Source organism: Tenrec ecaudatus, chromosome 6, assembly GCF_050624435.1.
Source record: "Tenrec ecaudatus isolate mTenEca1 chromosome 6, mTenEca1.hap1, whole genome shotgun sequence".
Lineage (NCBI taxonomy): Eukaryota > Metazoa > Chordata > Mammalia > Afrosoricida > Tenrecidae > Tenrec > Tenrec ecaudatus.
The window spans coordinates 143,696,311-143,709,525 of record NC_134535.1 but is presented as its reverse complement, the minus strand read 5'-3'; the positions used below and the strand labels follow the sequence as shown (position 1 = coordinate 143,709,525).

Genomic DNA, 13,215 nt, shown 5'->3' with positions numbered 1-13,215 from the left:
GCCTATAGGGAAAGAAAACATAATGAGGGATCAGGGAGTTGGGGAGGGGTAGATATAGAGGAGTGGGGGAGATAAGAAGGAAGTGATGTCAAGAAGCCCCCAAAGGAAAAGTATGTCTGAAAACTGACTATGGAAGAAATTATACAATGATGCTTGACATGATTGAACTGTGGAATGATATGACATATGTTTTAATTCCCTAGTTCCATCAAATGAAATAATCATAGATCCAGGAATGAGAAATTGGCTTGCACTTACGAACAATTAGTTCTTACATCATGGCCCTGCTCGACACTTAACTTCCTGAAACGATCGCTGGAGTGCTATAGCAAAGTGTAGTGACAAAGCAGCTGGTGCCTGGCTATCAAGTGAAGCAGTGCCTGGGTCTTAAAGGCTTGCATTCAAACAAGCAGCCATATAAGCGAGGAGCCAACTAAGTCCACATGGAAGAAGCACGCCAGCTTGGGTGATCCAAAGATGACAACTACAAAATTTGAATATGGTGAAAAGTATCAACGCTAAAATTATGAAAACCCAATTTGGCAAAGGCTATGGAGGACAGTGGGAGCCCCAAACCCATCTTCAGAGTATCTAGTCAGACCCAGCTGCTGGCAGATCCGCTCGAGCCACAGGTAAGAATCCTGAACAGCCTTACTATCAGGCAGAGACCATTGTGATCTTGATGATTCTGACTGAACTCAAGACTTGGCCAGTTGACCTCCCTATAAGCACGGCCTGAATTTGTTCTGGGGGCAAGTATCTCTTAGATGTTCCATGACAGAAATTTCTTCCCTGGATTTTTGAATGTTGATTTGGGGGGGAGGGTTACAGGGGGGGGTGTCTTCTCCCTCATATGCATCATCTGTATTTTTGTCTTTATGCTAATATGATTTTATCTTTGCCACCTTAGTGTGATTTGTCTTTCACTGTTTTCTGTGGGGTTCCCCAGCTATGAAGCACAGGAGGACCAGCTGTATAATGATAATAACTGATACCGGTGTTACAAGGAACGCAGGGGTGGGAATGGGATTTCTGGAGCAAACAATGAAGTCAGGAGGGGGGAGGAAGCACTAGAACTGATCGTGATTGCACAACTCAGTTTAAAGTCAATATAATTTGGGGCAGGGCGGCACGCTAAAATAGATGTAGTAGTGAGTGTACACTTCCCTTGATGTGACTGAACGATTGAACAATTGTACGATATATGAATTATGTGCCAATAAAACTGTTGGGGGAAGAAAAGAAAGATTTACAGCCTTGATAACCCACCGAGGCAATTGCACCCTGTGTTGTGGGGTCCCCGGGAGTCAGAATCGACATGGTATCAGGCAGCGAGTTTGGTGATGATATATTGTAACCAGCAGCATTTCCTTGTGTATGGGGCCACAATGAGTCAGAGCTGCCTTGAAGGCAGCTTAAAATGTTAACAAGGAATGGTTGGACTGTAATAATCTAAACCACTTTTAGTCGTAATGAAGCACAAGCTAACAGTCTGAACTTCATCCACCAAAAGCACTAACGACAACAAAGGCAAACCCAGAAATTTCATAGGACACTGTATAAGTGGTCTATATATGAACTAATGTGTGGCAACACATCCACATACCTTGCAGTCTGGGCTGAGTCCTCACGAAATAAATGTAGCTTTAGCTCCTGGCCATGATGAATAACTGGCATTGCTACCAGATGCTATAAGCAATCAGAAACTGCCCCAAATATATGAACTGCCAGGGACGATTACCAAACTGGGTGTGACACAGGGCAACTGTGTTCAGGACTGGACAGCAGTCAGTGCAAGGCTGCAAGCTCTGGGCGAAGGGGAACAGATCAGGGCAACCCTGGCTGTCTGCTGGGAGCTGCTCTCTGCACAGGGAGACTGCAAGCAGAGGACACCAAGCGTGAGGCCCTCCTCCTGGAACTGATCTCTGCAGATAGCATGTCCAGAGCGCGAGACGAGGCCTCGCCATCCTTGCATTCTGGCTGTACTTTCTCCAAGAGAGCTAAGTTTGTTCTTCAGGCAGTCCACGGCACTGTTCCTCTTCTTCTACCTTAGCAAGTATCATAGTTTCAGAATGAAATCACTACATAAGTGTTCAGAAATATTTCTCCAAGGATGACAAAGAATCTCCTGGTGGTGGTTCACTGACGGAATTCTCACCTTCCATGAGGAAGACTGATCCTTTAGTGATTACACAGAGAGGGGCGGCTGGAGCTTGTGGGGCAGAGTATGGAAGACTATGAGCTACAGAGAAAAAGAGCTCCAGAAACCTTCACAGGGGATTCCTCGGGCTTCGTGTGAATTTCACTTATATTAAATACCCAGAACAGACAAATCATACAGCAGAAAATAGATTTGTGGTTGCTTAAGGATTGGGGAGAGGGGGAATAGGAAGTAAGTGTTCACGGGTATGGGGTTCTTTTTGCAATGAGACTATTCTAAAATTGACTCTGTCGATGACTGCAACGCTACCAACATACTAAAAGCGAATGCAGTGCTTGCTTTAACGGGGTAGTGGTATGATGTAGAACTAAGTGGTATGATGAGGCTGGAAGACAATGCGAGCAGACACAAGTGTGGTTCTGCACCGAGGAGCGAAGAGCCGAACCTGCCCCTGGGTAAACAGCCAGGCCACCACCGCGGTGTCTGCACTGGCATGGCCTGCGTGTGGCCAGAGAAGCAGAGCCAATGACGTTGGTTTATGTGGAGGCTTCAAAAAATACAGGACATTCCCTTTACCTTTTCATTCCATTTTCCACAACTTTTTGAAGCCGTGTGTGTGTGTGTGTGTGTGTGTGTGTACATGTACGTGTGAGAGACACACACACACACAGGACAGGAGAGCGAAAGAGGGGAGAGAAAAAAGGAAAGAGGAGACAGAGAGGGAAGAGAAGAGAGAAACTGAAAGGTGTATACACACATGCGGGCAAATAAAAAAGCACAGCTAGCTGGGCTCCAGTTGACACATGCACCAGTTTATCCTAAAGAACTTTTGTTTCAAGATAGCTCTGTGATCAGATGACGGCTGTAGACAAATTCTCTTAATCATATACTTGCCTGGATCTAATTGAGTTCCACAGGCTCATCTCTCCCACCGTTTCCTTACCTCCACCTCCCACAGGGCTTTGGAACTCGTGGCCGATGTGGCTGACTGGCGGCCGGTGGTCCTCAGGAAGACATGCTGCTTTTTCCTGTGCTCGTCACAGGTCAGAAACTTCTCCTGCTCAGCATGGAACAACCTCACCACATCACCCTGCGTCGGCACGAGGAGGAAGCCAGAAAGACACATTTATTAAGACAGCTGACCGAGCCTCGGGAGCAGCCAAGTACCGCCCCTCCTGAAGTACCAAACGCACCCCCTTTAGAATGTCGTCTTTATTATCATTCCACTTCATGAAAAGCACGATCTTCCAGCTTGTATTGCAATTGACAGAATTGACCTGGAAAACAAAACAAGCAATATTACTTATGCAGCTTAAGCAAACTCATGACCACTGTGTCATCTGGTCCCCAAAGTCCTCACTAAGAGGAGGTGGAAGCGAGGCCCAGCTCTGCCTGAAAGGCTAGCCCCAGGCAGGTCACAGGACCAGCAACCCCCCAGGCCTGTGAAGAACATCTGGGGATCCAGTCTGGTGCACAAGCGCCAGGCGTGCTCCAAGTACGACAAAAGGAACCACCCCTCCTGCCCCTTGGGAAGCTGTAGTTTCCTTTCCCTCCAAGTTTCTTGTTCCATAGTCAGCAAAGAAAGGCCTACTTCAAACAAGTACATATAGAAGGAGATGAGCGACAAAGTAAAACCAGACACACTAGTGAATACATTCCAAACCATGCATGATGATCACTAACAGCAGCAGTCTCTGAGCACTAAGTATATGCCAGGTACTGAGCCCAAGCTAACACCCACCAACCAGGCATGGCCATCCTCCTCCTCTCAGAGACAAGGACACAGAACTAGAGAATGGTAGGGTTGGGATTTGAACCCACATATATCCAACTCCACAGCTTGTGTTTGCTTCTTCATTTTTTACATGCTTGTAAAACGACGAGGGTTCTTAACCAGGGGGCATATACTGCTGTTACAAAGAAGTTAATGTTGTTGGGCTCTATAAAAGCTTCCTACAGCTGTTAGGTACCATCGAGTCGGTTCCAACTCACAGGGGCCCGATGCACAACAGAGTGAAACACTGCCAGTCCTGTGCCGTCCTCACAATTGTTCTTATATTTGAGCCCACTGTTGCAGCCACTGGGTCAAGCCATCTTGTTGAGGGCATTCCTCTTTTTTCCTGCCCCTCTAACTTACCAAGAATGATGTCCTTCTCCACAGACCGGTCTCTGACACCATGTCCAATATAGGTGAGACAATTTAGAGATTAAGTAGGCATATTTCTGCAAGGGCAGCACTCTGAAGAGTTGCTGGTGGCCTCAGCGCACAGATTAAGAATTAGAAAAAGGCATTCCAACTAGGCAGACTATTAGAAAAATGTCCAGAAAAACGGAATCAAAAGGTCCCACTCTGATGAAACATGTCGGAAAATTCTCCCCTAACAGGCACAGCAAACTGAGCACAAGGGTGAGTATCAGCCTTCAGCTGGCCCCCATTGCACAGACTTACACGTGCTAAAGTGGGAGACCCAATGCTGGTCCTCAGTTTCCTCGCCTGAAAAATGGGTACACTGCTTCAAGTAGATACTAAAGTCCCCTTCAGTACGCACATGCTTTGGCCTCAAGAACACTTGCCCTTGCACCCACTTCCAAAACATTTTCTTACCTCATTGCAGCCTGGGTTATCCACCAGCTGGTGGCTACTAGCATGTAGGGGCTGGCCAGCATTGACGGGGTTCAGAACAACCTTGTCGCCGATCACCACCTGGAAAGGAGTCACAGAGCGTCTCACAGAACAGATCAGAGGGACTACAGAGGGACAACAGAATGGTTTGCAGGGTGTGGGAGAACAGCCATAAGACCTTATAGGACCAAGAAGAACCAACACCCTGCCGATGAAAGAATGCTCAACTTTAAAAGCCCAGCTGTGCTGGGAGAGGTGATACTTATAAGGCCAAGAGTGAAGTTTGGTTCCAGAATGATCACTGATCATACCCAGGTGTTTTCAATATGAGTCCAGAACAGTAAAGAAAAAGGTCTGGTCTTTGTTGAGTTCAGTGACGGCATTTGTATCAATCGGCTCTAACTTAATTTTAGGAGTAGAAGCAGAGTACTTGCCTAAGGTAAGAGCTGATCTCTGGAAGAAAAAAGACATACTTTTCTATTTGTAAAGCAGGTATTTTCGTACTTTTGGACTGTAGCTCACATAAAGAAATGTATTTTCTATTACAAGCCAGCACAGCCACAATATGCATCTGTAGCAGCTACATAATCTGTCAACTTGAGGAAGGGGTGGAGTACACCTGTCAATCAGGTCGCAGTTGGTGACCTCATTTAGAGGGGTCACGGAGCTAAAGAGCTCACTGGAGGCCAGATAAACTCTCTCCCTGTGACACATTCCTGTTGACAAGCCGCATGGAGCTATGCTGATGGAGCCAGAGCCCTAGAGCTGGAGGAGCCATGTGGAGACCCTGTCAGCACTGAGATGCTTCCACAACCACTGGATCCACAAGACTTTCCACACAGGCCTGTGATCTTCCTGTATTCGGCATCATTGCATGTGCCGTGTGAGTCTGAAGAGGAATTTATAGATTGGTATTGGATATAAGGACTAATATCAGACTTACAGACTTGACCTGGACTGGGCTGGAATGTTTTCTTAATGTAAAATTACTCTTTGATATAAAGTTATCTATAACACACTAGTGTCCTGGATTTGTTTTTCTAGTCAACCCTAACAAACACAACATAGTTACCAAAAAAGTTACAAAAATAAAAATGCTTATCCTTGCTGTACTGAACCCAGGTATTATCTACCCTATTGAATGTTGTTGTTTTGATTTTTTTAAAAATAATAGTCACAAACCACAAACTTTATTTTATGGATGACTTACCGGGCAGATTGGTTTACAAACTAAGAAAGCAAAGGAGTTGCTGAAGATAAAAGTGAAACAGGTGATTTGTGTGTGTGTGTGTGTGTGTTTTACCATGGCGTAAGACAAAGGAGAGTTGGGAAGATGAATTGCTAGCATGTAAAGCCCATCTATTTTCAGCGAGAACATTTGGGGAGCCTATTTGAGGTATATTTTTTCAAACTGCCAATGAAAACTAAGTTAAATACCGCAATAAACAGACCTAAGTGTGCCTTGACTTTTACCAAGTTTTCCTTTGAAAGATTAATATTAAGGGGAATGGTCTGGGACTCAATACTTCATGTATACTATCAACACACAAACATACTCGATCACACACACAACCACACACAAACACTATTACTAGCACACACGCACACACACACAGAGACTTCCCAAGGCGTTTAAACTTAAGTGATAACAGAAAAACGGCAAAATTCACTCTAAGGGCCAGGCTAGTTGAGTATTTTGAGGAGATTTCACACTACTTAAGGCACATTTATCTTTTTAGTAAAAAGAGACTATTTCAGAATTGCAACGAGGTCAAAACTGGAACTCAGAGCATTTAATCATATGCATTTTTGTGTTTTGTGTTATTGTTAAGTATACAGCCAACCCAAGACCGTGTTTATTTAGCTCATAAACAGCAGAAGTGTTCTAATCCACAATGTAAAGGAATCCAGTGCCTATGAGCCCTCATGAGCAGTCACCTGTAATCACTGAAATGGGTTGGAAAACCTGCTTATTGATCAACAAAAGAACCAGTGAGGACAATCCTAGCGTCCACAGGCATTTCTTGTGATACCTTTTTCAGCCCTCCTTTCTTTAACCAAAAGCCCTGGTGGAGTCGTGGTTAAGTACTGGTTGTTAACCACAAGGTTGTCAGTTTGAAGGCACCAGCCACTCCGTGGGGGGAAGATGAGGCTTTCTACTCCTGTAAAGAGTCTTGGACACCCACCGGGGCTATCCTATAAGGTCACTGAGACAACATGGACTTGATGGCAGATTTTTGTTGTTTTTCCTTTATTAACCTTGACTTAGTGGGTTGTTTCCAAAACAGATCCACTAATGGATTGAGAATGACAGGGATGGCTCACTGGAACATCATACCTGGCAGATATTTTTGTGACAACTGTTCTTAAGTTTCTGTTCAGAGACCCAGTAGAAACCACACAGCTTCTGTATTTAGGTCACAATTCTCTCCAATTTTCCTTGTTTCCAAAACACTATAGTTTCCATAGTGATTCCCTCCTCCAGAAAGGATAAACCTCTGACTCCAACTTTAAAATTCCCCTGGTTGCCTCGGACAGTGATGGTCAGCAGCTGAGGCTGGGAATCTGTACTTACACTGTCCCCAATGGACCGAAGCTTGTAGAACGGCTGAATGTAGAACCAGGACCCTTCATTCCCAGCCTCATCCAACGTCACTCGCATGGCATTCTTCTCCAGCAGAGCCGGGAGCCTCTTGTTCACAGTTAGGTATTTGTTACTTTTCAAATGCAGGAGCTGAAGACCCGACAAGAGAATCAGGGGAATGTCAGCCAGTCTATGAATTTGCAGCCATGGCTCTCTTAGCCGCATAAAAAATGTATCAAACACTCCTCCTTCCCTTGAGCAGCTTATGAATTCAGAGACTCACAGAGGACCTGAGGCTGGCGATAATGAGGAGAGAAGACAGCATGGGTAGGGGAAGTGGGAGTCAGAAGAGAGAAATCGTTCTCCCCTGCCCCAGCAGAGCCTTGGAGAAGGTGGATGCTGCTCCGAACAAGTGTGCTGGGAGCTGGGTCCAGCTTGTGGTCATGTTAGTGGGGCAGGACCTACTGTGTGCAGGACTATGGATGTGCAGCACAAGTCATCCTGAACACACAGGCAGGGCAAAGGAAGGGCATTTTTGAGTACAAGCAACCCTTCCATTTACAAGGTGACCCCATTAGAGGACTGTCATTTCTAGGGGAAGAAAGTACATGTCCTGGACTTCCACTGTGGATTTCCTAGCAATTGAGTACTGCATGTACCATTTGGCTGGGAAGACTGAGGATCCAAGTGGGGAATCACCTGTCTGGGAGAAGGTCTAGACCAGAGAGTGTCGGCCCAGGTTTCCTAACTCAGGCCATGAGAGAAGATGGAAGAGAATGTAGATGTCCCAGTCTTTGGAAAAACAGTAAGGGCCACACGACTGTAATGATGAATGCCCAGACTGCCTTTTTACCGCTGACAGATCTGGTTACTCAGTGACGTAGAACATTTTAATAGGGTCATGGGAGCTAGAGGAGTCACTGGTCTCATGAGACCCTGACATCCCTTGGCTATGACAGATGAGGGAAGACAATGGCCTTCCAAACTCCCATTGCTGTGCTAGCGAGCAGGCTCTGAGCTGCTGTGCATGTGCCCCAAAGGCCTGGCCTCATTAATCAACCTTGCCTATGGCAGATTTCAGCTCCTCGTTTGGAGCTGGTAGCAATGACAACAACGTGCAAACTGCTCTGTGACAGGCATCTCTTCTTACCCATCCTAGGCAGCAGTTTTCATCGATCCCATTTTGCCGGCCAGCAAAGTAAAGCATGGCAAGATTCCCTGCCCGAAAATCTCAGTTAGTATGTGGAAAAACCTAACTTGGAATTCTCTTAAAGAGGTTAGATTTTTAACCCCGACGGTCATCGTTCGCACTTAGTTCAAGGCACATTCTCCAACCTAACCAAACGGGTGTCTGGTTACTCTAGGAGTCTGGCCACTGGGTTGGCTCACTGATAGCACTGATACTGACATCCACCTGCCCCTGCTGTCTAGTCTCAACTGACCAGGACCTGAAAGGGTGGTGAGTGCACATGACCTGGCTGCAAAATGACACAGGGAATTCTTTTCACTATTTCAAAAAGCCCAATATAAACAAGCCATTTAATCACAGTTACTGTTTTATCAATTTGACCTTCCTGCTTTCCCATGCTGCTGATGATCCTTGTTCTATAACCCAGTAAGAATAAAACTGGGAAGGAATTTCTTTATAATTAGTAACGTTTACAAGCTAAGCAAAACCTTTCAAAAGGGAAACAATGAAGGGAGATAAGGAAAGGGGCCGATGCTTATAACTTTATAAATATACCCTTTGTACCCAGGTCAACGTGAACTGGTGACTGGACTAATCGAGAGAGGCCAAATTTGGTACCCGGCTTCCTCACAGACTGCTTTCTCCAAGGCTGCATAGGCCCACGGTGCCCTGAACAGCGCCAGCAATGGCTGTTTCCTGACTGCTGTATCTCCACGGGTATCTAAAGGGCTGAGAGATAAACAAAGCCTACTAGCCATGACAAAAGACATGAGGACTGTCTCCAAATAAATAAATAAAAGTAAGAAGACCTTTCAAAGAATGCAGGTTGATCAAAAGTGCAAGAGCCAGTGTCCTTTACAGGCAGGTCTTTTCCCATGTGAAGTGCATGCAGATGGGCTAAAGGATCAGTGCTGGGGAGAAGTGATTCCGACCCTGAGACCCAGCTAAAAAGCCCGCGACTCTCACCCACGGCCAGAACTGCCTGCAAGGAGTCCTACAGGGAAGGTATCCAGAGCCTGTTTCATGCCCTTGCCTTCTCAGTCCCATTCCTTGTCATGCTTCAGCGCCAGAGAGAAGAGCCCCCAGCACCCACCTGGATCACATTGCCATACTGGATGACGGTCCCCAGCAATTTCCTGTTTTCTGTCTCATTCTGCTTCTTCTCCAAGTCTGCAGCATGCTGGACATAAAGAAGGAACATTGGTCACACAGAACAAGCTATCAGGTCTATTTCTCTAAATGCTGCCAGGCAGTAAATACTTATCAGAATCACAGAAATAAGCAAAGACACTAGAACGCCCGGAGGCAAGGGGATCGAAAACCCAAGCCATGACCTTTGTTTTGTTCGCCTTTTAGGGGCTCTTAAAGCATATTATTTTCTCTTTCAGGAATTCAGAATGCCTGCAGGGGTGAGGCTCAGCCAATGTGTGTGGCAGGACACTGGTATGGCCCTTTATCATCTGTCCAAAGGCTTTTTATGGCTTTAAGGTATCAACCCAGTCCTTTCCTTGGGTGCTTTCTAGTTTGAGGACAGGGACGTTATTTAACAGCCATGAGAGTGGCTCAGTTCCTCTTTTGTCAAACGATCCTCAGGGATCACCTAGTATGAGTGAGTGAGTCCCTGTGGCGCTCATAAAGTGTTAGCCGTTCTGCTTAATGTCAATAATAATTATTTATCCTCATTGCACTCCCCTGAGCAGATTGCATTAGCCGATGTTAAAGACTAAGAAGTACAGTCCGAGAGAGTAAAAACTGTGGTTGACATCACATTTGTTGGGCGATGCGTACAAAAGAGTTTCTTATACTAGCTCCTTGACTTCAGTGTGCAATTGAAATTTTCCTCAGTAATGCGTCTCCTAAACATCACACCTCTATTAAAGTGGAAGAGGAAATCCTCACACCTGCATGAGGGAATGCAATTCCTCAGAGTAAATAAATGACGTTGGGAGACATCACCTGTCCAGACATCACTGGGAGACAGTCACAGGGACGATGCATGGAGGGCCTGGTCTGCCAGGGCCATCACGTTTCTCCCCTTTGCCTGTACGAGCCGGGAAGTGCTGTTAACAGCACAGCCACGCGGCATCCGAGGGGCAGAGTGGGTTACAGGTTGCGGGGCAGACCACAAGGTCAGATGAAGCTTTTCTCCCATAGAGATCCCACTATTGGGAATGCTCAGGGGTCATTCTGCTTTGTCCAATACAGTCACTCTGAGCCAGAGCGGACTTGATAGCAGTGCGTGAGAAGCAGTCTGCTCTTCCAGCCCTCGCTCCAATCCTAGGCGGGGGCAAATGAGAAGTAAACTTCAGGGGGGGAAATCTGGCAACTAATCTGGTGGACAATAAAACCATGACAACTTCCAAGGTCCTCTTCCTAGAGGTTTCTCCTTTCAGTGTGTGCATGGTGTTAATGGTAAAGATCTCGGGCAAACAGTCTTGGGGACTTGATCTGGACTCCATCGTACACCAGCTCACTCTGTTACCGCGACCAGGTCGCTTAAATCTTACTAAGTCTCACTCAGTATTCTCATCTCCAAAACAGGAACAGTATAAACCTTACAGGCTTGTTTGTACCCGCTGTAAATATTAGGTGGAATAAATGCAGACACTGTTGATAAATTCAATAAAATGTTAACCATGATTATGAGGCACAAGTTCCTAAAACTAAGAAAGGTTCCAATGATGAGAATGTGAAAAGGTGAGCTAAATTGTCCAAGTTAAGTATCTTTTCTGAAAATAAATAAACAAAAAGGTATCTTTTCCATTTCCTTCAAATGTCAGCAGTTGCTCCACCTGTACCTGAGGAGCAAGAGTTTTTAGGAAGGTACATCTGGTGAGAAAGAAATGGTACGAAGCAACTTTAACCCCAAAAGAAACCAGAACACAGACAAGCAGTCTGTTAGGGATAACTAGAGATGCCAATTCATAGACACTCATATTTGTTTAAGAAAGATCTTTATATAAAAGAGCAATTGCATATTGAGAAAACACCCTAGCCCAGATCAAGTCCATAAGTCCAATATTACCCTAAATGTCCGATACCAATCTATAAATTACTCTTCAGACTCGCACAACACATGCAATGACACCGAATGCAGGAAGACCACAGGCCAGTGGGTGGAAAGTCAGTGGTGGTGGAAGCAGCTCCGTGCTGGCCAGGGTTTCCACATGGCTCCTCCAGCTCCAGTGCTTTAGTGTAGCTCCATGTGTCTTGTCAGCAGAAAGACGAGGCAGAGTCTCTGTGCATATGGCCTCCGTGGAGCCTCCAAATGAGGTCATCAAGCTGCGACCTGATTGACAGCCTAGACTCCACCCCTTCGCAACGGACACCAGGCTATCTAACTACCACAGACCACAACTTGGCAGTTTAACACTTTGACACAACTTGTTAGCCATATATAATTTTCAAACAAACAATGAAAAATCATATTTGCACCTAACAGGATAAAACTAAAATGCATACAGTTAAAAATGGGCCACCCTCATTAAAACAGAACATTCTATAAGTGGACAACACAAGATTCTATGCTGAACAATTGTAGTTAAGTAACACCTACACCTTAATCCTATAATCCTGTGAATATGTTCCCCCACCATGAAAGTTTGTAAGCCAGCCACTTCATGCCTTTATAGTGAGTACAGATCGCTGCAAGTTTATCCCATCTCAGCTCTGTAAACAATGGTCCATTCGGTGGCAGAGCTTGTTCTTGCTCTCACTTGCTCTCACTGTCATCCTCTCTCTCCCTACCTTCCTCTCAGCGAGTTACCTTCTATTCTCAGTTACAATAAAGGATAAAAGCCACTGAGATGAAGGCATGTCACCCTGATGTAGGTCACAGGGAAACTCCTGGGTTCCACATGGCTCTTGTGGAATTCCTCTTGACTCTCTTTCCCGCCATAAACCGAAAGGACTCGTCAATTCTGATGTGCGGCAATAGACCTCCTGTGTGTCAGGGCAGAAATGGCTCCTAGAGTGTTCAATGGCTGCTTTTTCAGGAGTGGAGCACCAGGCCTTTCTTCCAAGCACCTCTGGGCAGACTCAAACCTCCAACCTTCCATTAGCTCAGAGCACACCAGCAGTTTGTGCCACCTCAGAGTGCCCCTTTAGACGTAAGAAACACTCCCCCTGGGTTCCCTACTCCCCCTGGCTTCCTTGTTTTCATGCCTGTGTTTCACCTCTCTAGGTCTCTGCAGCACCTCTATGGGCTCTGCAGTTGTTTTCCAAAGCAAAGTCAAAAATTGGGCCTGGCATGAACGTTTGTACTTTGTAGCGAGCCATCCTGTACTTCCAGTCGAGCAAAAATGCAAGACAAGACAATTTCAAAGGGCAAAAAAAGCAATGAATTCAGTAAAACAAAGCATGACCTATTCCAACAGGCAAATGCCACTTTCCTTTGCTCTTGGCATACCAGCTCTACAGTAGTGTTTTTGTGGACTTCAGTGGTGTATTGCTGTTGTGGTCAGCTGCTGTCACAGCTCATAGTGACCCCAGGCACAACTGCGCCATCCACAGTATCAGTGTGAATCGACCTCTTGTAATCAATAAAACAAAAAACCAGCTACCTAGTAGTTTCCAACTCAAAAGGCTTCCAATGCTTTTTCAGTCTTTATGGGACCTGTCTCATCTTTCTTCTAAGGAGCTGCTGGTGGGTTTGAGCT

General features: G+C 45.7%; 1 protein-coding gene across 1 annotated transcript in view; it reads right to left on the bottom strand.

Moving 5' to 3' along the window:
* ITPR1 (inositol 1,4,5-trisphosphate receptor type 1) overlaps positions 1 to 13,215 on the bottom strand; it is a 411,705-nt gene that overhangs the window by 222,262 nt on the left and 176,228 nt on the right. Inside the window, exons 6-10 of the mRNA XM_075552323.1 lie at positions 9,651 to 9,737; positions 7,360 to 7,518; positions 4,767 to 4,865; positions 3,355 to 3,438; positions 3,105 to 3,251 (exon numbers count right to left, since the gene is read on the bottom strand). Coding sequence (XP_075408438.1) covers positions 3,105 to 3,251; positions 3,355 to 3,438; positions 4,767 to 4,865; positions 7,360 to 7,518; positions 9,651 to 9,737 — 576 coding nt within the window. The remainder of the gene's footprint in view (positions 1 to 3,104; positions 3,252 to 3,354; positions 3,439 to 4,766; positions 4,866 to 7,359; positions 7,519 to 9,650; positions 9,738 to 13,215) is intronic.